General features: G+C 39.8%; 2 protein-coding genes across 2 annotated transcripts in view; both read left to right on the top strand.

Moving 5' to 3' along the window:
• Positions 1-9465, top strand: part of smc3 (structural maintenance of chromosomes 3) — a 31624-nt gene extending 22159 nt beyond the window's left edge. The window contains exons 24-29 of the mRNA XM_008411006.3: positions 2404-2651; positions 5325-5537; positions 5622-5813; positions 6896-7073; positions 7920-8026; positions 8496-9465. Coding sequence (XP_008409228.1) covers positions 2404-2651; positions 5325-5537; positions 5622-5813; positions 6896-7073; positions 7920-8026; positions 8496-8567 — 1010 coding nt within the window. The 3' untranslated portion in view covers positions 8568-9465. The remainder of the gene's footprint in view (positions 1-2403; positions 2652-5324; positions 5538-5621; positions 5814-6895; positions 7074-7919; positions 8027-8495) is intronic.
• Positions 9466-20652: 11187 nt separating this feature from the next.
• rbm20 (RNA binding motif protein 20) overlaps positions 20653-27830 on the top strand; it is a 50386-nt gene continuing 43208 nt past the window's right edge. The window contains exon 1 of the mRNA XM_008411124.3: positions 20653-21240. Within this exon, the coding sequence (XP_008409346.2) occupies positions 21179-21240 (62 nt within the window). The 5' untranslated portion in view covers positions 20653-21178. The remainder of the gene's footprint in view (positions 21241-27830) is intronic.

Genomic DNA, 27830 nt, shown 5'->3' with positions numbered 1-27830 from the left:
TTCAGTATTTGTTAGCTTCTTGGCGCAGCTCCTCTCCTGCTAGTAGTAGCTTCACCGCATCAGGTCAGCGTTACACCGGCTGATGACGTTGCTGAGATTCACTTTGTCTGGCGTCTGATTTTCTAACATTTTATGTTTTATTGAGGATTTTTGTACAGGTGTTTTGGCAGTTCTGTGATCATGTCAAAGCAGCAACTTATATTAAAAAGTGTTTTATTTCCGTTTGAAAGTTGCCCGCTTCCATGGAAGGACAACTGAAAATCGCCCTTATAAACATTTAATTACTAAAATCACGATACCCTCACTGTGTATCCCTCTGAAAAATGAACCCATTTAAGTAAAGAAATCCTTCCATGAGTGATACCATGACAGAGAGCGTTCATTTTATAGCGTTAACACAGGTGCTCTAAGTGGTCCGGTATGAAACGGGTGTGATAGAACAACGGTACCACAGCACTTTAAAATGTCAATAATCAGAATGCAGAAATTGTTTCCGTTGTTTTAAAAGGTTTATGTCAGTCTGCCTTTTCCCCATCGATACGCTTCCCAACCGCCCTGCACCTTAGGGGCTTAAAAAAAAAGACGTTCACATTGTGCAAAACTCTGAAACAGGAGAAGCGGGACATAAGACGGAGAGACGCACTAGATGTGAATTATGGCATAAAAACAGAGAATCCGACACTGAACAGTGAAAAATCAACACATGATGTGAAACACATGACGATTAGGCGGTGCAGCAGGTGATGAGTGAAGATAACTGATGGTGAGTGTCAATAAGCGATAAAATAAATCTAGCAACAGGAAAGAAACTAAAGTGGACATAGAAATAAACCAAGAGAGGATAAAACTAATCAGAGGAAACTAAATGGAAATGAATGAAGAACAAAATGAAAGAATAAACTAAGAAACTAAAGTAAATACAGAGGAATAAACTGGTATGGCAAGACATAGGGTTGGGGCTGTCATTGAGGCTGGTGACGCCATGACACTTTCAATTTGACTCATTAGGATTTGATTAAGAACCAGATTTGTTCTTTGTAATTTCTGTCCAGTAAAACTATTAATCTATAATCAATAGTCAGGTCTATATAAAGATAGAATCCATGTTTCTGTCTCATATTTGTATGGTATTAAAAGGACCTGGAACTTTTGTTTTTCTACTGAAAGCTCTGGTTTGCACAATCAATGCCATGTGGGTGAAATTTTATGGATGATACTCTGATGTCCCATTCTCCTGAAGGCAACACAGAGCTGCACCACCAGAAACTGACAGAAACACCAAAGAGAAGAAGAGTTATGATTAATGTAGTTACAGTTCTATCCATGTTTTAATGTTGCAGAGCTCAGTCGTTTTGCAAATAGATAAAAGTTTAAACTGGCATGTTGAATATCTTTTATCTGGTCATTTTGTGCAATATTTAACAACTAGAAAATGGTACAGAACAAGAATATTTTTTCACTCTGATTGGCTGCTGTTAGGCATACTGATTTTAACTTGAATGTTCATAAAATTTCGTAGACGCTTGTGAAAATAATTTCTATTCCCATGACTTTTTTGTTCTATGGGAATTTTTTTTAAATTATTATTATTTATATATATTTATACAAAAAAGCTAAGAAAAATGTGACTCAAATGATCTAATTTCTGCTGGATTATTTGGTTATCCACAGAGCTTTACAGAAGTCTTCACACCCCTTGAAATTCACTTCAGCTTTGAATGAATTTTGTACGACTGTTTTGTGACAGACCGCGTGTCAAACCTCAGGCCCGCGGGCCAAATCCGGCCCACTGCAGCTCTTGAGGGCCACTGGCAAAAGTGTAATTTTGCCAAAGTTGTATTTTCAGATATTTTACTGCTCAGAAGTGATAATGTTTGCACTGTTAAAGTAATGTATACCTGTCTGTTTATGTAGGCAGGGAAAAAATAAGTAATATATACAATTATTATTTGTGTTCTACTTCTTAAACTCAATCGAAATTGAATTGGATTATGAGGTTTTTGACAACACCCACTGCAGCCACTGGAAGTTAACTAGTTAATAGACAGTCCCTCTGTGGGTGACATCAGTTCAGCTGGTCCAAATGAAGTCGATGTAGGGGACATGTGGAGGTTGGCGCCCTCTTCAGGTGAGATCAAAGTTGAACTTTTGGCCTACATGCATGGCGTTGTGTGTGTCAAGCATCTTCCAGAGAGATTGTTTTTCATTTGGAACAGAAAAGCTGGTCAGAGCTGATAGATGGATGGAGCCAAAAACAGTTTAGATAAAGCGGTCAAATCAATGGTCCAGTTAAGTTGCAACAAAATAAACCGGAAACGTTCAAGAGTTATAAATACTTCTCCCAGTATTTATCTGGAGAGTTAACTGTCAGACTAAAGCGACGCCTCGTTTCCCCGTTCCCAGACCTGGACGGTCTCATCGACAAGACGGAAGCAGAGATCAAGGACCACATAAAGAGCATGGAGCGGTGGAAGAACATCGAGAAGGAGCAGAACGACGCCATCAACCACGACACCAAGGAGCTAGAGAAGATGACCAACAGGCAGGGCATGCTGCTCAAGAAGAAGGAGGAGTGCATGAAGAAGATCAGAGAACTGGGCTCCCTGCCTCAGGAAGCCTTCGAGAAGTACCAGACCCTCACACTCAAACAGGTGCACACACCCACACACACACACACACACACACACACACAAACACTTACCAGCATGCTCACTGTGTTCATTCCTTTCTTTTCCACTAACTTTATTCGCTCTTGATGGAGCTTTTCTGGTGTCTATATTTAAAAACTAAGTCGTTATTTTAGTTTCTTAGAATCGCAACATTTAAAAATTAAAGTGGCAATAAATTCATTTCCATTCAGGACAATAGAGATCGCCTAATGCTGCTAAGTTAGAAGAAGTTAAATTTTAAATCTGGGTTTGTCTAAACTGTTGTTTATCTCCAGATTCAAATGAGAAAAAGCATCATGATCTGCTATTTAGAGTCAAATTATTGTCTCAGATTTTTTGTTTTTCTTTCCTTTGGTGTTTTGTCAAATTAGTTATCTTGAATTTCTTTTTAAAGTGCAACTTTTTGTCTCTAAAGAAAAATTATTTTAAGTTTGAATCAGAATTTCTGTCTGAAGAAATCCCCCCCCCCCAGTAAAATAAAAAAGCTTTCCAGGCTTAAAAAATGAAGCAGAAACTTTTCTTATTAAAATTGAGTAAAAAAAAAACAACCATATTTTTATTTAAGAGCTCTTTAAAAATCACTATATTGGTGTTAAAATACAATTTATCTTTCAACATGTTTCTCTTTAATATGTAAAACAGATTCATCTCAATAAATTGGAACAATTTGTTTTTGCGAAATGCTGCTGAAGCAAAAGGAAACAACTTAAAACTGTTGTTTTGAGCTGCTACCTGTGACACAACCCTGGTGCATCACTTGAATTTGGGAGGATGTTTTTATCCGGGTGAGTCACAGCAGAGCTGATTGGCTGAGAGTCGGCACTGGGCAGAAAACGAGTGGGACAGAAAAACTTTGAAAAACCCACAGAAAGCCTGAAAACCTGACCATTGTTAAAGGTTACAAGAAAGATGAAGGTTTAATGGCATTACTGGGATTTAAAATATTAGACCGACATAACGTATACATTTACATTTAACCAGAACTAACTTGTAATGTTAGCGCTTTAAACCGTAGTAGCAGGATGAAGGATCGTTTTAGCTTATTTGAAACCAAAACCTTTTAAACCTTGATGCAGTTGCCAGCCCAATTCTTACAGTCATATTTATCGGTAATCAAGCGGGTGGGCTAAAACACTTTTAAACACTTAGCGCAAATCAGACGAGGGAATCAGCGGCTAGAGCCGTGTTTCTTTAGGAATAAAGTTGAGGGCCATCACCTACCAGCCGCCCACGCAGCAGTGACTCAGACTCAAGTGCTCCGTCTAATTTTTGCTCTCAGCCAGTCAGCTTTGGGAGCAAAGGCTGTGGGATGAGTGGACTTGGCTGCATCTTTCATAAGTGTCTGAGTTTGTGTGAGTGTGTCTTTAGCCCCCCTTCCTCTTTAACAAAGCCGAGAATAGCTTCACACTTTCTCATAAACACTTCATCTAGATAATGTTGCTCCTCTGGCAGCCGCAGGCAGGGTGCAGGCAGGACGGTTCTGCTGATTGTTCAAGTGGAGGTGAAGCTGCTCGTGTTGCTTTGGCCATTAGTGGTTTTAAAGGATAAATGTGTTGCTGGAGAGCCTGGAATACCCGTGTGGAAAAATGAAACTGAAAGCATATCCATCTAATGGAGCTGAATTTGTGTTTTACTGTATTCTTGATGTAAATGAAATTACATCAGGACATGTGCGCATCCTTAAAAAGTCTTAAATTAATCAAGCATTAAAATATTTTAAATTTGTATGAAAAATGGGATATGGCCTAAAATAAATACAACATATCTTAAATTTTGTCGTGGCAGGACTATTTAATCTTGCATTAAACAACTTACTTTTCTGTCAGGGAAAAAGTGTAAGTGTTGATGCTACTGCTAACTAGTTACTAATACGCTCTTGCCAGCTACCTAGCTTTTTTGCATCTACTAAGTGCAAATTTATCGCTGATTGGCTGGACAACATTCATCTTCGCCACAAGCTAATGTCTGTTGCTAACCCATAAGGTGCTGGCTGCTTTCTGTGTAAAAAAACAACAACAACTTGGGTTCAAACTGTAAAAACATATACGCAGTGTGAGAAGCACAAAACTGCTGCTAAGAGCCACAAACAGACATGTCCGCCGTGACCTCCTGGTGAGCTTGTCTGAAGATGTCTGGCGCTACTGCTGCTAGCACCAGTCTAGGAGCAGCATTCGAAGTCGCAGGTTTAGTGGATTTTAAACCCCAGTCTTCCCTGTTTAAGAATTTTATTTCAGCAAATTTGTTACAATAAAGTGAAATACAACTGAGAAGGAGCGTGAAACCAAAAGACAGTGAAGAGCCACAGATGCAGCTATAATGACAAGTAGGGTAAAAAATTAAAAGGAAAGGAATAGTTTCCCATTCTTTTGTTGCATTACAAGTCTTAAATTTCATTCATGATGGTCTTAAAATGTCTTAAATTTGATCGGGTGAAACCTGCAGAAGCTAAATTATTACCATAAAGATAATTACCATACTTGCTTAACTTGTTTGTTTCCCCACCTCTTCACCATGTAAATTGATAAGTGAAATGAGGCAGAGCCTAAATAAATCAATCATCGTCCCCGACCTCCTGCAACGCTGGACCGTAGCACTCCGCCAGCAGCTGCTAACGAAAACATGATGTAACGTTTTATTTTGATTCTGCTCCAACAGCTGTTCAGGAAGCTGGAGCAGTGCAACACGGAGCTGAAGAAGTACAGCCACGTCAACAAGAAGGCCCTGGATCAGTTCGTCAACTTCTCCGAGCAGAAGGAGAAGCTAATCAAGCGTCAGGACGAGCTGGACCGTGGCTACAAATCCATCATGGAGCTCATGAACGTCTTGGAGCTGCGCAAATACGAGGCTATCCAGCTCACCTTTAAGCAGGTGCGAGCAGATCGCAAAGTCGCGGATGAAAACCACATGGCGCCACGAGAAAGCACGATAACAACCCCAACGCTTTCCTTTCAGGTGTCGAAAAACTTCAGCGAGGTTTTCCAGAAACTCGTCCCGGGAGGCAAAGCCACGCTGGTGATGAAGAAGGGCGACGCCGAAGGCAGCCAGTCCCAGGACGAGGGAGAGGGGGGAGCAGACAGCGAGAGGGGATCCGGATCCCAGAGCAGCGTTCCCTCGGTGGACCAGTTCACAGGAGTCGGCATCAGAGTAAGGCAGCGTCATTTCATCCCAACGTATCGGGTAATAGTAATCTGAGCCAAAACCTCCTGATTGTGAACAGAAAGCGTCTGGAAATGTCAACACAGGGAGTCCGTGTATCCTCATTAAGTCTTAAAAAGTCTTGAATTCATGTATATAAAACTGAGGCCTTAAAAATCTTAAATTAATTCACAAAAAGGTAAGTTTGTCTTACATATGTTAATCACAGGTCTTAAATTTTATGGTGGGAGGACAATTTAAATCTTGTTTTTCCCCCTGTGGCAATCGTTTTTTCACTGCGTTCAGTGACTCAAGGTGGTTGAGATTAGTGCTAACTAGCTGCTAATATACCTTGCTAGCTAGCATCAGATGAGACGACCCGCTGAATTTAAGCATATTACTTAGCGGAGGAAAAGAAACTATCTTTTCCTCCGCCAATACACAGTAGTAGAGCTGCTGTGTATTAGCAGCCATGTTAGCAGTAACCAATGCTTCTGGTTCCTACAGTGGAAACAGAGGGAGGAGAAAAACTAGCTAGCTAGCAAGAAAAAACAAAAGCTAACTAGCTGAAAATTTTTTTTTTTCGTCTCATGATTTAAGCCAAATTTATCGCCATACGACGCTACATTTATTCTGTAAAAAAAAACGTGTGGGTTTAAGGTTGTTTCTTTAGTTCATTTCTGACACGATGCAGATCTTAAATTTCATTCATAATGAACTCTTAATTCAATTTTAGAAGTCTTAAATTTAAGGTAGTGAAACCTGCGGAAATCCTGTGACATGTATCCGTCCATCAAGGTTTTGTATAAATGTATAAAAGTTTTCTGAGTGCATCTGTGTGGTTCTTTTGTTCTGCTGGGGAAATAAAAACCCATCCCTCATCACGGCTCCGTCCCCTCAGAGCAGAACCAAGGTGAAGTTAGTCATGCAGTGAGTAATGCTCGGTTCTCTTCACGCTAAATTTATCCCGACCCGTATGAAAGCCGTCACATTCGCTCCGGTTCTTTGTCTGGGCCCACAGAAACAGATTAATGTGCATTAAGACGGGAAGCATCAGGTGAGATCGGTGTGTTTGTGTGTCTGCCTTGCAGGTGTCGTTCACGGGGAAGCAGGGGGAGATGAGGGAGATGCAGCAGCTGTCCGGAGGTCAGAAGTCTCTGGTGGCTCTGGCTCTGATTTTTGCCATCCAGAAGTGCGACCCGGCTCCTTTCTACCTGTTCGATGAGATCGACCAGGCCCTCGACGCCCAGCACAGAAAGGCTGTGTCAGGTAAACGAGCAGCCGCCTCCTCCCATCTGCTGTGATGAACATTAGGGATGGGGAAATGTTGTATTTATTATCTGGAAATATGTATATATGTATAAAATGTAGTTTTATATAGGTAGTTGGTGATTTGTGCTCTTACAAAACTGACAGCATTACTGAGATTTTTACTTTTCTTTTTTCCCCTTTTGGTCCCAGTAGATTATTACCACTGAGTATTCAGATCATACTTAGGGGAAAGAATTATAGTATTTTGAGAATAAAGATGTATGAAACAGTTGAAATAATATGAGAATAAAGTTATAACATTATAACTTGTTTCTAGTTTCTAATTTTATGACTGTTCACGCTAAGAAAATTTACATTTTCTTAGCCTGAGCCTAATGCTATCAGTGTTGTAAATTATGAATATTTAAAAAAAAAAAAAAAAAAAGATTGAATGCAGGGGATGTTTGTTGTTTTCGTTGAGTGTTTTATTCATAGTTTAGTGTAGTTCTAATTTGGTATAGTTTATTTAGCAGCTCGGTCTCATTCTCTGAGCAGTCTTCGTTTGTGAGGCTTTGACTTCACTTAAAAGAAAAGTTTTCTCTGATGTAAATTCTTAGAGGAAGAGATGATAAACAGGTGACACCGATGGGATTGCTGTGTAACGAAAACAAACATTTGGATTAATCAGAACCACTAACTTTCAGCACCTAAAAATAGCTTCTGGTATCTAGAGAATATGTGGGAACTCTCAGAGTTTGTATGTTAATTCTTTCTATGTGCAGCATCCAGCATAGACAGAGTAATACTTATAAATCAAACAACTGGAAAGACGCCCATCGGGCCTCGTTTTATATTTTTTTGCAGACATGATCGTGGAGCTGGCCGGCCACGCTCAGTTCATCACCACCACCTTCAGGCCGGAGCTGCTGGAGTCGGCAGACAAGTTCTACGGAGTCAAATTCAGGAACAAGGTGAGGCGCTCCTGTCTGCTGGAAGACAGATATTTTCTTTTAAGCAAATTATTTCATTTAATTATTCCTTAGAGGTTGGTTTCTGATTCCCTTTAAACATATTAAACCTGTAATTTCAAGGTCCCCTTGAATTTCATGTTGGCTAAATAAACTAAACATATATATATCATATATATATATATATGTATAAAAACACATTTTCTTGTAACTTGAGCTGAAACAAAAGCTATAAAGCTGCTTTCATCCAATCAGAGGCTTCTATCTTACCTTGTCTACTTTTATCATTTTACAACTAAAGTTCAGCAGGAATGGAGAACTTTCCTCTATAAACAAGGTTTTCCATCTGTTCTTTACCAACCCGCTCTGCCAGAGTCTTCAGCGTTTTAATGTTTCATAGCCTGAATTATCGGTGCTTCGTCAGAGTGGCATTGATCGGTTGTGAAGTGTCTCCGTGTCTTTGTGTTTTAAGGTGAGTCACATCGATGTGATCACAGCGGAGCAGGCCAAAGACTTTGTGGAGGACGACACCACCCATGGTTAACGCGCTCTGCCTCCGACGTCGAGGGCCACACACACACACAGAAATAATCCACCACCTCTGCAAACTGCTGTTTTTACTTTTTACTTCTGTTGGAAATTAAACTGAAAATCTTTGGCTTGTCACATTTGAAGTTTAGATGTATTCAAATCCCGAAAGGCATAAACAAGGACGAGGAGAGACAAATAACAGGAATCTGAGTGAGGGGCGTTTATGTTTGTCCTATCCCTGAACCCAGATTTCACACCGGACCTCCAACTTCATAAAGTTTAGTGGCTCTTTGCACACAGAGCTCTTTATGTTGCTGTGATACATTTTCAAACATTGAGGCTGACGTTGGATGAGGCAGAGACAGAAAACGGCTCCTCCTTTTGTACATACGAATCTGTTTTGATACGACTTGAGTTAAAATGTTGCTTTTAAGGTTTGTGAGAAGTGCGTTTATGAGAAAGGGGGGGTTCAGCTTGTTTTCGGTGCCGGCTGTGGAACAACAGCGTTCATATACATTCATATTTTTTAAATTTCTGTAACCTATACCGCTTGTACTGTTGAAACAATGATTGTTAGTGTTTAGATTGTTATACCTTACCCTGGTTGTTACTGTATTGTGTAACTTCTTGCTTTAGGTCAGCAGAATAAAAGTTTATATTCCTCTTCGTCTAATTTCCCCGTCTGGTCTGAAGTTGGTCACCTGAGTCGCCGTCTCAGCAGCGGGAGGGTTTTGGGTAAAGCAGCCTGTGAATACCGCACTAAGTCCAAGTTTTCATATTTTTGTTTGGAAATAAACTTCTCATTAGTTGTGCTTTTGTTTCCCAGTCTGATTTTGAATTTTTTTTTCTTTTTTTTTTTTTTATGCTATTGAAAAAAAAGCTTATAAAAATAATAAAAGATTTTAAAGGTTTTTAGTTCATTGTTTCGTTTGTTTTCCTCTAAGACCACAAGGTGCCGCTGCAGCTAATGCCCGACCTCCTCAAGACAGTGGCTGAGATGATTTTTTTTTAATTTGGAAGAAATTGAGTTTTTTCTAAAAAGCACTCTGTCTCGTGTAACATAAGAAAAGTGACTTTATTTATTTTAGTAATTCAGTTTTGAAAGCAATTATATATTTTAAATGAGGTTTATTTTTGAGTGTGTTCCCAAATTCAGTTTCTCAGCTTTAATTTGATTTAAACGTTTACTTTTTTTCACACTGTAGCCTGATGTGTGCTGTGAATGGAAAATAACTTTAGTAGTAAATATTCTAAATGCATTATTTATGTGAAACCTTTGTTCACTAACTTTCCTGTGGTCGATGTCGAGTCTGGAGATTTTACGGTAAATGCTGAGGACATAACTTGATTTTCACTTTTTTGCTTTTAGTGAAAATTGAAAAATTAAAAGTAGTAGAATTTTGGGATTTGATTACCTATGAGCAATAATCATTCAAGTTAGCATTCATAAGTGTATAATGCTAATTTGTTATTTGCATACTTATTTAAATCAGGGGTTCCCAATGTGGGGGTTGAGTCCCTCGTTTGGGTCGTAGTAGAGTATAATCCAAAATGATTTTCATGATCATAGTGATGTGACCTCTGACGTCTATTTAAGGTCAACAGGGACAAAATTAAATAAATATGAAGTAATTAAATGATTCACTAAATAATGTGCAGTAATATACCTTTTTTATACATTGTTAAAGAAATTACTTAAAAATACCAACAGTTATGTAACAATATTTTTATTTTTAAACAGTGGGAAATGTATGTATTTTTAGGTGGTCGCCCAGTTTGGCACTGTGATTTTAGGAGTCGCACATGAGCTAAATTAACTTTTGAAAGATGTTCTCAATTATCCAGATGCTCCTCTATTAGCTATTCACTAAAACATGCTGAAAATCCTAACTTGCCTTTTCCAGTTTCCCTTCATAATATCCCTTAACTTCAGAGCCCAGCGTCTGGCGCACATTTCGCTGGCCTTGCAGTGACGTTATGTTTTGATATTTAGGTCCATTATCCTGCTTAATCAAAGCGTCCCAGCGGAGCTCCTTTCCTTCTCGTGTAACATCACCCTGTACTGGCAGCCTCTCTGAAAGCCTGTGACCTCCAGAGACGGCCTCAAGGGTCACTGCTGTAATACCACAGACCTCCGAATCATCCTGGCCGGCGGCACGGCGAGGTGCCAAGGAGTCGGTCTAACCTTTAAGAGCAGAGTACACGATGGTTCAGTGTTCAGAAGCTGTGCCGCATCGTGGCGCCCTTTCTGATTGATGCAGAAAATAACCACTCTGTCTTACCAGCCAGCTGTTGTCACACTTCTGATTTCACTCCTTTACACATTTTTTTATTGCTTTTCTATTTTTATTGGTTGTTTTATGCTTTTCTAAAACCTTTGAAATGTAAATTAACCAAATTCTATGGCATATTTAAATAAATGGAAACTCCTTATCCATGTCCATCACATTAACATTAGGAAGCCTGATAGGGTTGTTTCAAGAGGTTATAGCTCGTAAATATCTTGTCTGCAATAGCTGACAATAACAGATTAGGGCCAATAGAAAAGCGGATTTCATTGTATTGAAATAACTGCATAATAGAGTTGGGGCAGTTCATGCAAATATTTTATTAACCTGTACAGCTGTCCCCATAAAGAACATTATGAGCCTCAGTTGGCATAGCGACTAATATACAAACCAAAGCAATTATTAGTCTGCTGGTAAAATGCTACAGCATTCATGATAAAAAGAAGTTGATTTCAGTTCACTTTTGATTTTGAAGAAAATAATAAATAAATCTGACAAATTCTCTATCATTATTACAGAAGAGGATTAGACAGAGCCACTGGGGAGTTTGGGCTTGGTCCGAATTGACTTTCTGTTTGAGCCCAGTAGAAAAGGCTCGTTTGCTAACTAGATGCAAAGAAGCAAGAATGTCACAATTGATAGTGGAGTTGGACCTTAGAGCGAACAGGAGAATGGCAGCATCATTTATACGGTAAAGAATAACGTGCAGGAAACTACTAGAGACCAGTACGGCGGAAACCGGAAGTGAAGAACAGAAGAGTATTGTAGCAAACTGACAGGTAAACTAGTGGGAGGGTGAATGAGTGACATGACAACCAGGTGTAATTAATTAAGACAATGAGTTGCAGCCGCATAGTCCACCTTTCATCTCGCCCGTGAGGCTCTTTTAAACAGAGCTTATTAGAAAGCCGAAAGCACAAGAGTAAAAAAATGTTCAATGACTACAGGAAAACAGAAACTGTCAAAACTCAAACACATCAGCAGAAGTTAATTTTATTGCAGTAACCAAGCAGCCATATCTAACATGATTGACAGCTGTGCAGGATATTTGATACCGATGCTGAACAAGTGTCAAAGTTTGTATCCATGTCCACAGCATACCTGCCACGTTTTGGATTTGAGAAAACTGAGACTAACGTAAGAGGGGGGAAATAATACTGGATATAATACGGGAGCACGGCATATGAGTGTTTTGATACGCCGTTTTTTACTCGTAAAAAGCGGTAGTTTCCCGGTCAAAACGGGTATGGACCGGAAATGACTGCGACACACCTCAGAGCTCTACCAGTACAACCACAGGTATTTTCCGGCTCCATTTGCCTTTATTTCACGGTAACCAGTCGCGTTTGATCTGTTTTCAGGGCGCGCGCTCCTAAACACAGAGCATTGGTCGGAAAGGTTCAAGAAAACCAATAAATTCACTTTAACTTTGTCAACTGGACCAAGACTGGAGTTCAGTCAGAACTCTGGCAGCAGCTTGTCGATATGGTAAGAAATATAAACATTTCAAACTTTCCCCGCCATTTCTGAGCCGTCGCGGACCTACAGCGCTCTGGATGTTGACATGGATTGAAAGGGTGATTCTCGGCTGTAAACTCCCTGTTGCATTTTTATTTTGATATCAGAATGTTAAGCACAGTAATGAATAGATAATGCCAAACCATAATCAAGATGCTAATCGTTTTAGCGGCATAAAACTGTCCCGCTTTATGCAGCGGCGAGTTAATTTGTTGTCTAGCAGGTGCTGATTAATGGCCGCGGGGAAGAGGAGGGGGAGGCGTGTGAAAGGTCTGGCTCTTTTCTTGCACTCCATGTTGGTCCATCTGTGTGGCAGGCCTGAAACGCTAGCTGATTATATTTTTATTCCCCATCAGATCGCTCCCAGAACCATCTGTCTGTTTTAAGGCTCTGTCAGCCGATCAGAAGGTCTGTCCTCCTCCGTCTGGCTGTTTCTCCATAACACAGAGATGAGACTGTGACCCATGCAGACACAGATCCAGAAGCTGATTTAGGGTGTTGTGGTAGTCCAAGCTGTGTGTCACAATGTTTTGCTCCAACAACAAAAAAATGGTCGACAGCAGCTAGTGGTTGTGAACAATCTGAGCATTTAGAAACTCTCTCATTTCTGTAAAATGTCTGGAATAAACTGAGAAAATCTAACAGAACCCCTGCCACCTGGGGAATACTTACTAATAGGAGAGCATCGATTAGTTTCCTGGTAGATTTGCAATTGTAAAAAAGCTTGACCTGCATATTCTGATTTTTACTGATACAGATCTTTTTCCGTCTCAGATGTTGCTAAATATAGCAATAAAATCACTGAATTGGCAACAGTGAAGTGACTGTTAACTGCTGACAGACGGATATGAACTGGTGGGTCGGTCCATCAGTCAAACCTCTTTCACGCAGAGCACAAGAGGACAGTGGTTTAGACCTGTGTCAAGGTAGATAAGATCAGCTTCACATGTAAGTATTGGCCAATCTCCCAAAATTAAGGAAATTATAGCCGACATCTCAGTGACCACTTCTTGCTTAACTGCATTTTAATTACATATTGCAATGTATTGCTCCTTTTTCTAATTTATTGGTAATTATCACAAGGGTAATATGACATTTTTCTTATTGCCCCCAGTTTCCAACACCTTTAGCATCTTAGGTAGTGTAATCTGTGCCAGGCGTGTATGACTTTATAGCTCTGACAAAAAGATGGGTTTACAACTGTCCAACAGTCCAATATTTAGTTGCAATACTAACATTGTGCACTCTGATATTGCAGTGATGATGCAGTATACTGAGCATCTAACATTCAGTTGCTTGGATTAGATGATTTAGGGTGCATTCACACTAGGGCTGTTGTAAACGATTATTTTAGTAATCGAGTAATCTATAGATTTTTCTTACGATTAATCGAGTAATCGGATAAAAACAATTATGAAATAAAATATTGGTAAATCTTCCATAACACCAGTGTTACTATCGGATATCAACATCAGTCTATTTTTTTCCACATTTGTGCTTCCCTACCAGTTACTTTTTTTGTAGACCGGGGGAGCAACACGGGATATTTACGGCTCCTCCGTTCAGAAACTCATCTACCAGCCATGTTCCGCCTCCCGTTTGTTCAGACCGGGATGATATAAGTTTATTGTGCGGCTCATCCGTAAAGCTGCTCTTACCCTGCAAGCATCAACCCTCAGCCGCCCGCCGTGTTCAGTCTCTCCGCTCACCTGTATAAATCCTCCTCAGCTTCTTCCCGCCGTCCAACCAGCAGCTCTGGAGCAGAAATGCTGCCGAACTCCCGGCATCGCGCCGGTCATTTTAAGGATGTTTATTGTTCCCACAAAAACGATGAAAACCCGGAATTATCACCAATCAGTAAAATCCCCGCGGGCCGAACTTGAAGATTGGGCGTTATGCCGCTAACACGTAGCTTCCGTCAACAACTCAGAGGCGGAAGTCAGAGCTCCACTCAACGCAAATAATGTTCCGGCTGAAACACGGTGCGCTAAATGATAAAACATAAATTAACAAAGCTTCGAGGCAGGTCAATTTTCCTCGAGGATTTTAATAATCGAGGTACTCGAATCACTCGAGGAATCGTTTCAGCCCTAATTCACACCAGCCCTGTTTGGTTCACTTTAATCCAACTCTAGCCGCCAAAAGGTTCAGTTCATTTGTGTGAATGTGAAACCAAACTCTGACGTGGACCAAAAAAAAAAAAAAAGGTGAACTCTGGACCACCTACAAGCTTAGGTCTTGGTTTGGTTCAAGAGAAGTCTGGCGTGAAGTCTGGAGACGGCTCCAAAAGCAGGAAGTATTTCAGCGCTGGGCATTCTGGGTAAATACAAAACAAATGTGAGAGTCTAGCGCTAGTGGAAGAAATGGCTCATGGTCTTTAACAAAAGCAAAAGAAACAATTCAGCTGTAAACATTTTTGTTTACATTTTGTAAAGAAGAAAGTTGGGTTTATCTCTTTCTCAGAGGATTTTGTGTCGTTTCATTCAGTGGTTCTGGGTGCAGCGCCACCACAGGTGAGGAGGGGACAGGTTTTCCAAATTGTTTGGTTCATTTGCAATGTGAAATAACCTCATCCGCTGAAAATGTAACAAATGTCCCAATTTGGTCCCCAATCAAACCGAGTATACCAGACTGTGAACATAAGTAAAACATATTAGCACAGTTAACAGGATGTGTCACCAATATGTTTGTTAACACTTCCTTTTGGGGAAAATGCTTTATGGCTTTATTCATATAGGACATGAAAAATTATAGTGTCAGCAATGTGATAAACAGTTTTGATGTTTGTCCCCATTCATATAAAGAACTATTAAGAAATGTAAATTTTGAGCAATATAAGAGGATTTTTATTTAAGTTAACTATTTAACATTTAGCTAATTAAATATTTTTTGCCAGAATTCCTTATTTGATTTCCAGTTTACTTTTAACAAATTAGTTCAAAATGTTGTCAAACATAACTTTCAGAAACATTATACCAACCTGTACAGCAAATTTTGAGTCGTGTTTTTACACTAATTATTAATTACTATTACAGATTAAAGACAAATATGGGATTTTATATATGTTCTCTTTCCTTGCATTTACTTTAGACAATTTAACAACAAGGAGCTGTTTATTTTCTTTACTAGACCCCTCGCTGCGTTATTGGTTTCTGGTGTTTGGACTCTTTGGCTGTGTAAAATGTGAGCGTGTTAAACTCCCCTGATCTCAGCTGTTTAGCGCTTCGCCGGGATCCACAGGCGGCCTGCTGCTGCTGCTGCTGGTGTCTGTGTCGTTTGGGTCTATAAAACGTCTCAGAGATCATAAACTCACTTCTACTTTGGGCTTCTGAAAATGGACCCTCCGGTCTGCATAAAGTCCGCTATGTGATTGGACGGAGGCGACTCGGCGCGGTTGGCGTAACTGTGTGTTAATTTTAGTCCATCAATAAAATAATGTAACACCGTTCCTGCTGCGAAGGCTGGAATTTAAAGGCTGCGGTTGTCTTTGTCGGCTCTTTTTTTTTTTTTAAATGCATGGTCTGTGAGGTCAGATGCTATATCTGCGCTTGGCCAAATTGTCAAAGTCTGGTCTGTGTATATAAATTGTGAGGTTTCAAATCCTGCTCCTGAGTGTACATGGATGAGTTTTGTTTACAATAACTCTGAGAACCTGAAGTTTAGATGCAAACTGGCAACTGAATAATGCCAATATTGGACTCAACAAAGTTAAAAAAATCACACATACAAGCATCAAATATGTACACACCTTCACTGATACTTTGTTAAATGTTCAGTACCAAGTTAGTCCCCATCCACTCTTGTTTTGAAACCTCCTTGCATAATACTGGCAGGATATTTGGTTACTCTCACTCGGGGATGGAACCAATCGCTGGCCACCACTGCCAAGCGATTAGTTGTTTCCATAGGAAGGTAACCCACCAGCAAAGCACACCTCTGGAACAGATAGCTCCCCTTGAAAGCAACTGTTGGCAGCAATGATAATATTAATATGCTCCTTTATTAATAGCAAGGCCTTCAAGAAAATATTGGCTCTGTCCCTGCGCCCCCCTATGAAGCGTGTATTCAGTAGAATGCATGAGATACAAGGGTGCCAAAATTGGAGAATTGAAACGGTACAGGTTACGCATCGAAACTTTCACATCCAAAATGACAAGACTGGTCATTGTTTTGTACCACTACAAACGACAGTACAACGGTAGGATTTTAAATGTACATAATAGTGATTTTTGCTATCTAGTCATTGCGAGAGAAATTTGGATGTCCAAATGTGTTTTGTTATGTTTGCACATGTACAGTAGAGTGAAGCAGAAATGATTTCAGTACTTTAAACTTGAAATATTTTCTGCTCGGTGAACATCTCTATACTTCTGCATTTTAATTCAAAACAAACGGAGCAATGAGTAACACTCCGCTGAAATGTTCCACTGGGACTCTTTCTTTTTGGAAGGGATCGTCTCGAATGATGATAATAACTTGACACATTCCAGATTTTCTGCTTTTGGACAATGAACTGTAAAAGATTGCAACCTAAGGTACCCAGTAATTCTTCTTGTAAGAGAAGCCATTTTGCCAGTCTTAAATTAAAATGTAAGAGAATTAATCTGAATTCACTTAATCTGTAGGTTAACTTTGCTGTAGCCAACTTGGCTTCACTACAAGATTTAGACAAACAGACTGGTTTTAGCAATCGGGCCACTGACCGGTTTGACACATGTCGGCTTTAATCCTTTTGCAAATGGAGCGTTCCCCCCTCACGCGAAGGCTCAGCTCCACGCTGGGAGACATTCTCAGCTGCAGCGGGAGAATTTGCTGCAAACCGATCGCTTGGAAAGAGAGCCGAGTACAGATTTACTTCAGCTCAAACAGTGGTGCTCTTCTGCTTCCTTTCACAGACATTGTGTTGGAATCCTAGTTAAATACAAAATACACTGTTGGTGAAAATCTACACATGCCAGTTTGGAGGTGTAGGAGAAGTAGTTTCCTGCAGATGTACAAAAAAAGCATCTCACCATTAGTTATTTGATATGGCACCTTTTCAACAATGGAAACATCTCAAATATTTTAGATGGTTGTGTTTACAGCGCCCCCTACATTTTTTGGCACCACTGGCATAGACCTGCACAAAGTCTGAAAATTAATTTGTCTTTCACTGCAGAATAACTTATTTATTTTTGCTGCATTCTTGAACAGTAGCTACAAAATGTGTGCAAAACTCTCAATATCCAGCTAATGTCAGAAAAACGAACAAAATTTCACAATTGCTGTGTTTCCATTAAATTCGAAACATAATTAAAATCATGTGTGAATAAGTTTGTTCATGCTATGCGTCATTTAAAAACGCCGCACGTTTTTAAAATGCGCCATCACCGTTCAGACTGCAGGCCTGAACGCTCAGCTGTAAACTGTTGGATTTAGTACCACAGACTGAAGTGGCTCAAGTCAGATTTTTTTTGAGGGGGTGGAAAGATCGGAATTGGGACGTTCAGGAATGGCTTTGAAGAAGTCAAATATAGGTTGCATTTGTCCCCCCCAAACAAAACAAAAAAAAAAATCAGATTTGGGTCGCATTTGACCAGTGTGTGAATGTAGCCTAAGAGTGATCAAATATTTAGACACATATAAGGACATTAGACTAGATATTGGTGTAAAGGTTTCAACGTATTTGGTGCTACATGTCATTTGGATCTCTTATTTTAAGCATTACTCATAAACAAGTGATCTCGGGATCCCATTGTAACAACATCTTTAAGATTTGAGAGTCTGACTCGGTGTCGCACACTTTATCGCCGCCCTGGTTCTTTACGAGGCCTCTGGTTGCCACTCTTCATCGTCAAATTTGACTTCTCATCACTTGGCTTTTTAACCGCAGCTGTCCACACCGAATTCGACAAATTGCATTTCTGCGTGCTCTCAGTTCACACGGCCGCGCTAATCTTAGACGCATCGGCGACTCATGGGAAATGTGGTTTTATTTTGACATTTTTAGAACTGCGAGAATAAATTCACTCTGGTAATCACGGCGCTAAGGACCACGTGAAGATCGAGCCGACACATCCGGAGGTTTTGTAAGACTTGTGAATGCTGAGTAGAAGGGGCAGGGAGGTGTTCTCAGGTTTACTGTACAGCCTTTAAAGCTTTCATACAGCATGTGATTCTGTAGATAGATTTTTAACATTTCATTCTCATGTCTCTTGGACTTTAAAGTTGTGATTTAAACATCAATATCAACCTTTGACTGGTGTTGTTTCAGGAGATTCGCTGCACAAACGGTTTAAATGCAACTTGTGTGCTTAACGCCGAGTTATCCAGACTGCCACCATTATAGAAACCACTTCATGCTACAGTGGTATCTGCTTTCTCGCAATGCCAAAAATAAGCAAAGGGGGAGGATGGAGGATTGTTATGTAGGGTTGTCACATGAACGCAGACGTGCTCACGCGAAGCATTGCTGCAGACGGTTGTCGGCAGGGATTGTTGGAGGTTCTCTGCCTCCAACTTAGCAGTTTGTTGTTCGAGGCGTCAGACAGAGTGAGGCTGCAGAATTTGAATGCTTTGCTTAGACGTATGCGACGCATGTACCGCGTCTGCAGCGTCAGAGTGCAGGAGGAGATCTGTCATTTTTGCTTTTCTCTGCTTGCCACGGCGCATGCATGAAGTAAACTTGTGTAACACAAAGATCAGCATGATTGCTCAACTTTACTTGGGCATGCACAAGTTATGCAGCCAATAGTAAAATCAAACTACTGGCACAACTTTCCATGTCTACACCACAAAATATGATGCGTCTCAACTGAAAAACATAAATGAAAAATACTGTTTACCAAATTACATCATTGACTGAATTTGAATGTAACTTGGATCAAATTAAGTAAAATGAATTGAATTTGAGCATATCACTTTGACTTCTAATTCCTGGAAATAGGTGAGGAATCTTTCTTGCCTCTCTGAAAAGTCTTATTTAAATGCTCAAACTCACTTTTTGACCGTTGCTTTTGATCATCTCACCCTTAAAACTATTTTGTACTTCTGCTGTTTTGTTATTGTGTAAAAAGGACTTTTGTGAGCTTTGTTAATAATGTTTTGATAATGTTATTTCATCATCAAAAACATACCTGCATTGTTGCCTCGATGATTTTATTCATGTTTGAGAAATCCTTTAATCTTCCATTAAAGGTTGGTTGGAGGCCAAAAGTTTAGGCCTCCAACCAATCAGGAGGCCTAAACCTTTGCTCTCACAAAGCTCCGCCTACTTACCCAAAGTACACGAAGCTGCAGTTTCCGCGCTGAGCTTCCGCCTCACAGATCGACTACCCCTCTCAGCTCCTCCAGATTAGTGGCAGCAGCAGTGAGCAAACGCCTGGTGGAACTGGTGAGCTCCTCATAGGAACTACCTCCCAGTTCAACACTCCTGGGAACGGCAGTAAACAGGATCATGAAGAAGCATTGTTGTAATGACTCCTGGGAAGGAACAGGAGCTTCTGAAAGACACAGAAGTCAATTTATTTCAAGGCCTCAAATTTACTTTTAATTATGTTTGACATATGCAGCATTTTTGTAACAACCCATATTTGGGTTGTTTTGAAAATGTTGACTGGATCAAAGTCATTTTAATGTAGCTGCAGATCATGATCTCTAGATTTCTCCCTCATCCTCAGTTCTTCCATCTCATACATGGATCAGAACCAAACACAACGGAAATAAGGTGGAATATGAAATCTTTAGTACAAATCAAATTCTACTTGAGCATTTTATGATTATTTTGTTGTCATAATCTGTTGAAGTGGCCAAAGCAATAAACTGAACCCTATAGCTAACAGCAGTGGTTTGTATATGGATTTCAAAAGGCAGCTCCTTTGGAAACAGTACAGCAGTATCACAACACTGCTGCCAAAATCTATTTCTTGTCCAGTCAAAATAAACATTTACTGACCCAAGTCCCCCATGGACCCTCCTGTACCCCACACACACCCCGTCTCCTTTCTGCGTTGTGTATTAGGAGGTGCTTATGCGTTCTCGCTTTGTGTATTCCTTCAGTAATGCCGACCTATTATCAGTCCTGCCCTACAATGCTGTTTGGGTCATAGCTGTGATCCCTCAGATCGGTCGGGCCATTACAAAATGTGAATAATCTGACACTGGGTTCCAGGGCAGGAAACTGGAAGCCTCCAATGATTCAGCAACCAAATTGATCCCGACACGGTCGAGTGACTGATGGCATTCCCAGAAGCCCGGCGCATCCCTTCGCCAGCCGCCCTCTGCCAGGCTGCGTGTGGGATCGCCGAGGTGATAATTAGTGGTGGCTGCAGGGACTTTCTTGTCCCTGTTGTTGTGCCGCATGGAGCAGGGACTCCCAGTTGGTCTCTGATAACTCAGCCTCCCCCTTCTCGACCTCTCCCCCCCGTTCGCCATCCCCCTGAGCCCACCTCCCTGTTATTTCCTCTTCACTCAGTCAACCATTAGTTTGCCCCCTGAAGAGGAACTACTCTCACTTTCCAAACTTCTTAAGAACACGTTGAGTGAGGAAAAGTGTGGCGCGTTCTTTATTAAAGGGGCAGACGTGAAGGGGGACTCTGCTGCCTTTTTCGCAGCTGTCGATCAGACGTAGCTGAGGTCTCTGTGTCCGTCTCCTCCCAGCTACTGACATCCGTCCGTCCACAGAGGAAAAGGCTAAACGGAGCAGGCCGGAGGAAGTGGCCTCGACTGGATTTGCTGTGTTTGGTTCTTGGAAGGTCTTCTGCTGCGAGTTTGAGGCGGAAAAGCTGCAGGTGGTGCTACCGAGTCCACCTTGGGACAAAAGGCATCAACGGCGTTAAAAATGCTGGGAAAAGGGCACGGCGGCGGCGCGTACGTCCCTGAGATGAACGAAGCACTGCAGAGGTAAGAGGAAATTATGTCAATCCAAAAGCGGGAAGGTCTCAAAATGTCTGCGTGGAAGAAGAAAAAAAGCAAAGTGACCTTCATTTATTTAAATTTGTGTCCCGAAAGTCGGGAGTTTCCTCGTATTTTCAAATCGGACGAGGAATTTTACTAGGAGATGAGCTAAAGATGTAACATTTGGTCCTAATAAAATTTAAGACAAAAATGAACAAATATTTTAGAAATCTATTTGTAAAAAGAAAACCAGAATTGCAGGTTTTTTTAAAGCAAGAAATACTTTTATGCACCTACATTTTCCTCTTAGCCAAACAGAATTTGTAGATAAATGGGAAAATTTTAAGTTGCTGGATAACGCTTAAATATTAAGTCTTCATTAGAGAAAAGTTGACATTTTTTGTAAAACACACCTTTTTTTAGTAAACCCCCACTTTTCTTTTTGCTTTAGATGTAATTATATTTTCCTGGCTTAAGTGAATCAAACAACGACTGCTCTGATTAAAACTTATGGAACATTTTGAGTTAAAAGTGTCTCAGGCAAACTGTAGTTGTAGAAATCATTTAGTTCTTCATCACTGCTGAAATCCACCAGATTATTCTAGAAATGGAGTCAAAATCCACATTTAGCAAACCTGTGTTACATTTGTTTTGCATTCAGCTTTTTTGTATTTATTCTGGGAGCTTCTGCAGTTCAGAACAACAGCAAATACTGGTACAATAAACCTCAAGTTGGCAGCGCTTTACAGAGCCTCATTGTTCACCACACATGAGGATTTCAGACGTTTTTTAACCTGGCGCCAAGCAGTACCTACTGATACAAACAATCTCCTGTTTTCATGTATGAATCTGTGAGATTTTGCTTGGTTTCTTCCCAATAGAATCTCTAAAAAGCAAATTCAGGACATGAATCAATACTAAATATGTAAAAAAAAAACAAAAACAAGAAAAAAAAAAACTGGTTTCACTCGTTAAATTTATGATGCACTTCCCGGAACCAAAGTAAAACATTTAATTTCTTTAATTTTAGTAGCTCTGTGTTGATTTTAGACTTTTATTGCTCTCTCCATCCTGCCACATTTTGTATTTTATCACACTGACAAGTATTTAGACAATTTGTCAGTATTTAGATTTATTTTTTGTTTTGACTTTACAGTTTCTACATCACATAATTGTGCCTCAAGAGCTTTAAAATCTACAGAAATGAGTTCCTTGAACATCCTACTCTATTTAGAATGATTAAAGCTTTTTATTATGACATTATGTAAAACACATTAAATTAAAATTCATGGACAAAGACATAAACAACTTAGAGATTATCTGAAGTCAAATGTAGACATTAAATCACTAGAGAATATAAAAAAAAACATCAATATTACAATTTTATTGCTTCTCTGAATATTATGGAAAAATAGAAATATGCAGCCTTTTTTATTTTCTAAACACCTGTCGGTCTTTGCAGCTACAGATGTAATATTTACTGTGAAGATTCTCAGAAAAATCAAAATTCTTGCTCTAAAACTTTTTCCACACGTTATAATTATAATAAAACAGAAAGCTGATGGGCATCCAGATTTTCCTCCCGCCTGACTTTGACCAGTAAAGACGTATTTTTTCCTCTGCTCACGCAGAGCGACGGCTGCAGCTTGAGCAGCTCCTCATGTTGTTTTGTTTAATGTCTCAGATGTTGCAGCTACAGGGACGATTAGGCAGGGCTTGTTTTGTCTTTCATTTGGTGCTGATATGACTAAGTTGTTTGTGGTAGCAGGATTAGTGAAGCATGATCAACATGTTTTGGCACATCTTTTCCCCATTAGTGCTCGTACCTCCACTTGCTTCGCTCGTCTTACCGCTCCGCCTCAGCTGCCGGCCGTATATCACTGAGACACGGCGAGTTTGGCCAATTTTTACCTGCACTGACCCTGCAGACCTTTCTCAGTGCAGTGCCACAAGAGAGTTTTCTGTCTAAGTTACTCAATTTCACACTTTGTGTTTTATATATATATATTTGTTTTCTATTTTTGTTTTGCTTTTGTGTTAGAAAGCAACACCAGGGTTACATTTCAAGTCATGCATGACTGTTTTTCTAACATGTACTTTCTTTTTGAGGGCTAATTTGTTTTTTTTGGGGGTGGGGGGCAGGAACTTTTTAAAAGGAATCTGAACTTTTGTGTCTAGATTCACAGGATTTACTTTGGGACATTTGGGATCACATATCAGCTGTCAAGCCTCGCACCAGTATCAAATTATCTGCGCTTCTATTACAAATGTGTGCAAAATTTTGTCGATATTCTACTAATGTAAACCCCATCTATCCATCCCCACAATTTCGCAATTGCGATGTTTCCGTTAAATAAGAAAAGCAATTAAAATCACACGTGAATAAGTTTGTTCATGCATTAAGCCATTAAAAAATGTTCTGTGACATCATCCTCCTCCACCAGTGGCATCACCAGACCATTTGTCACGTGACTCATACGATGCAGAAAAATTGCTTCTGTTAAAGTTTAGCAACAATGCACTGATTTCAATTCTAATTTTGATTTACGGGGTTTCAGTAAAGACACAGTAAAGTCAGGGTGGAGACGCCGGGTCTAACTGGTGATAACTGAGAAGATTTTCAAGTAGAGTTTTAAAGTCTTGATAAACGTTCAAAATTTTATTCGTTGTGATAATTCAAACATCATGGAGATTCAGTTTACATATGTCAGCTAAGAGCAACTTTCATGCACTATAATGTTTCTTTTAAATATTAGAGGAACAACTGACAAGTAAGATTTTAAATACAAGTTCTACACAAGTTGCCCCCTTGCTTATTTCCCCCCTTTTTTTGTGCGTTTGTCACTCTTACATGTTTCAGAACGTCAAACTAATTTAAATATCGATCAAAGACAACACAAGTAAACACGAAATTCTGTTTTTAAATGAAGGTGTTCATTATTAAGAGAGAAAGTCATTGAAACCTACATGGAAAACATATTGTCTACTAAACATATTAGCTGGTTTTCTCTTCCTTAGCAACAACTACTGCCAAAAAGTGTTTATGAAAACTTTTCCAGCTGTGGAGGAGTTTTGGCCTGCTCATCTTTGCAGATGAAGCCTGAACAGCAGCAGCAGCCAGAGACATCAACTCAATGACCTCCGTATGAACTTAACCATGAAAACGTCCAACCACAGATGAACAGGAAGTCTGTGACAAAAGCATTAAGTTTTACCACATACTGCCGATTGTGAAATTTCTTATTTTTCTTATTTCATGCAACAATCGTCCCCACACTTGCTCTGTTTTCTAGCATGATTTAAAGAAAAAGCCCTTGTTTTGACCTTTTCCCCCCAACATTCAACGTTACATTAACATTAAGCTCATTAATAAAACAATGGCTTGTTTAACAATGATCAACACATAATATCATTCCCTGTGACCCTATAGGACCATTCGGCAGAAAAACATGATGGATTTATCCTTGTTTTTTTTTTTGTTTTTTTTTTGCTTTTCCAAGACAGAAGAAAAGTGAAATATGGAGTTAAAATGTTATGGAAAATCTATACAACTGGTTGTGTGATTTCCATCAAAAAATGTTGGCAATAGATTTCCCAGCAGGTTTTTTTTTTGCTTTAGGATGAAGATTAAAAGCATTCGCACACAGGATGTTTGAACACTAAGAGCTTTATAAGTTTGATTTGCTCTTTCTCAAAATAGACGACAATCGATAAATTTTTATTCTTATCATTTCTCTGAGTTCAACCAAAAATACTCATCCCTCAGTTTGCCATTTCTCCAATTAACTCGTATGTATTATTATTAATTGAATACTACAATCATATATTTTCAGTTTTTTTTTTTTTTTACATATTTAATCTCTTCCGTTGAACTTCCTCTGAATGTTTCTTATTCTGGGAGCACAATCTAGATGTTTAATGATTAGAAATGGACATAAATGAGCAAGCTTAAGCATCTTTCTTCCCCCATATCGACACAAAACCACAGCAATGACAAAGAAGAGCCTTCACAGTCATCATATTTACAGATGAGATTTACACCTTACTTTGACTGGACACCGTTTAATCCTGATATTGTCAACAGTTTCAGGATCTAAGGCCTCTATTAACGAAGCCATGATGTGACTGAGCTGGTATGAAGGTCCTCCGAAACGAAACTGGGTCAACTGTATTTATATACTGAGTGAATACATTTTGTATTAATTAATCACATTTTCCAAAGCGGTCAGAAACGCAGCATCCACAAGTGTATTTTAAGTGTAACTCCGGTTTTGAGACCACAGAACCTGCTGGCAGCGTTACAAAGAGCAATAATCATGTCAGTGACGCTGTTAGAGGATGATCAGATGCTTTGTTGCACTTTAACTCAAAATGCACAGTGAGCAGGCATCTTGTTTTATTTATGACTTATTCAACAGAAGTCCTTGCTCAGATTAAGGTTTTCCCAATCAGAAAGTTAAGTGAGTCAATACCTGAATTTACCTTAAATACTTTAAAATAAGAGACTGTAAAAGTGTTCACACCCCTTGGACTTTTCCATATTTTGTCACATTACAACCATAAACACAAATGGATTTAATAGTAAGTTAATGTGAAAGACCAACACAATGGGAAGTGGAAAGAAAATTATTAAAAAAATTTTTTTTTTTTACAAATAAAAACAGAAAAGTGGAATGTGCAAAAGTGTTCAGCCTCTGAGTGCCTTTAGAAGTTGCCAGATGACTTCTGAGCAGAGCTGTGTGTAATCTAACCTCAGTACAAATCCAGCTGCTCTGTGACGCCTCAGAGGTTAAGAGAAAACAGCTTCATGAAGTCCAAGGAGCCAGCAGGAGGGTCAGGGAGAAAGTTATGGACAAGTTTAAAGCAAGCTTAGGCTATAAAAGATTTCCTAAGCTTTGAACATGTCACTGTCCAATCCATCATCTGGAAATGGAAATAGTATGGAACAAATGTAAACCTACTAAAACGAGGATGTCCACCTGAACTTACAAGCTGAACAAGGAGCTCTGATCTCAAAGCAAACAGGCCCATAGTGACTCTGGACCAGATGCAGAGATGTCCAGCTCAACCTTTAGTGGTGCTCTGCACTGATATGGTCTTTATGGAAGAGGGGCAAGAAGACAGATATTTGTAAAAGAAAAGAGTAAGGAGTCCTGTTTGCAGTTTGCCAGAAGCCATGTTGGAGACGCAGCAAACATGGAGGAAAGAGCTTTGATCAGATGAGACCAAGGTTGAACTTTTTGACCAAAATCAAAACGCTGCACATCACTGTGAATAAACCATGCACAAATTTCAACAAAATATATTTGCTTTATTTTTGTTGTTTTAAAGTGACAAAATATATTAAGATTCAGGGGATATTAGCACTCTTGCACCTAATTCACCCTCCCTGACCAGCATAACCACCTTTTGCCTTGACTTTGAAATGTTATTTCTGACCAATCAAAAATGGCCGCTACCGTCACCTTCTGATATTTTATCATACAGAATTTATCTCCACAGATTTAGTTTTACAAGACACAAGTAGCTGGTCTTCAATTGATTTTTAGCACTAGTACATATAAAACAATGTTGGAATGTTGCGTAAGAAATATTACGTGCAATATTTCTTGCCAGAATACTTTGTGTGATGTATAGAATCATCACACATAAAGTATATTCCAATCCTTTGTTTATTTTAATTTTGATAATTATGACCTACAGATAATGAAAACCCAAAATTGGTAATGAAGTTAAAACACGTACAGAGGTTTCTGAAGCGGTCTCTCTCTGGGTCAGTAGGCTACACCATCCTGCTGAAGACTGCTGACTGGGCAGAAGTCCGGAAGACAGTCATAGAGACCCGTCTCAGGGAGGGGAAGCCACAAAAGCTCATTGCTCATGACCCTGGTTGTTAATAGAGGGCTGTATCCAAGCATGTTAACAAAAAGCAAGGAAGGAAGAAGAGCGGTAGGAAAAGGAAGAACTGCAGCCTTGAGAGGATTGTCAAGGAAAAGCCATTCCAGAAGAGCCACTACACAGACGAATACCAGAAGACGCTGAATGTCTCACCCCATATCAGGCCACTCCTGAACCAGAGACAACGAAAGAGGTGGGGGTTTTTTTCTGGGCTGAGGAGAAAAGGAGCTGGACTGTTGTGCAACAGCAGGGTCCTGTTTTCAGATGAAAGTAAATCCTGTCTCTAATTTGTAAATTAAGGTCCCAGACTCTGGAGGAAGAGTGGAGAGGCGCCGACTACAGGTTGCTTTAAGCTCAGTGTGATGTTTCCACATCGTCTGCTGGCATTGGGCCATTGTTTTCTGAAATCCACAGTCAACGTAACCATCTACCAGAAAATTCTAGATCGCTCCAAACCTGCGCCCCCCTCTGCTAACAAGCAGTATGGAGATGCTGATTTTATTTTCCTGGCACCTGCCCACTGCCAAAGGTACCAAAAGCTGTTTCAGAGATCTTGGTGTTCCCTTCCGTGATTAGTCAGCAAATTCCCTAAACCGTACAGAAAATCTATGGGCTGTTGACAAGACGAAGACGAGGGACTAGAGACCCAACAAGGCAGATGATCTGAAGGCAGCTATAAAAGCAGCCTGGGCTTCCAT

Source organism: Poecilia reticulata, chromosome 1 (assembly GCF_904066995.2).
Source record: "Poecilia reticulata chromosome 1, P_reticulata-male-v2, whole genome shotgun sequence".
NCBI lineage: Eukaryota > Metazoa > Chordata > Actinopteri > Cyprinodontiformes > Poeciliidae > Poecilia > Poecilia reticulata.
Note: the sequence above shows the minus strand (reverse complement) of the source record. Positions and strands in the feature narration are given on the sequence as shown.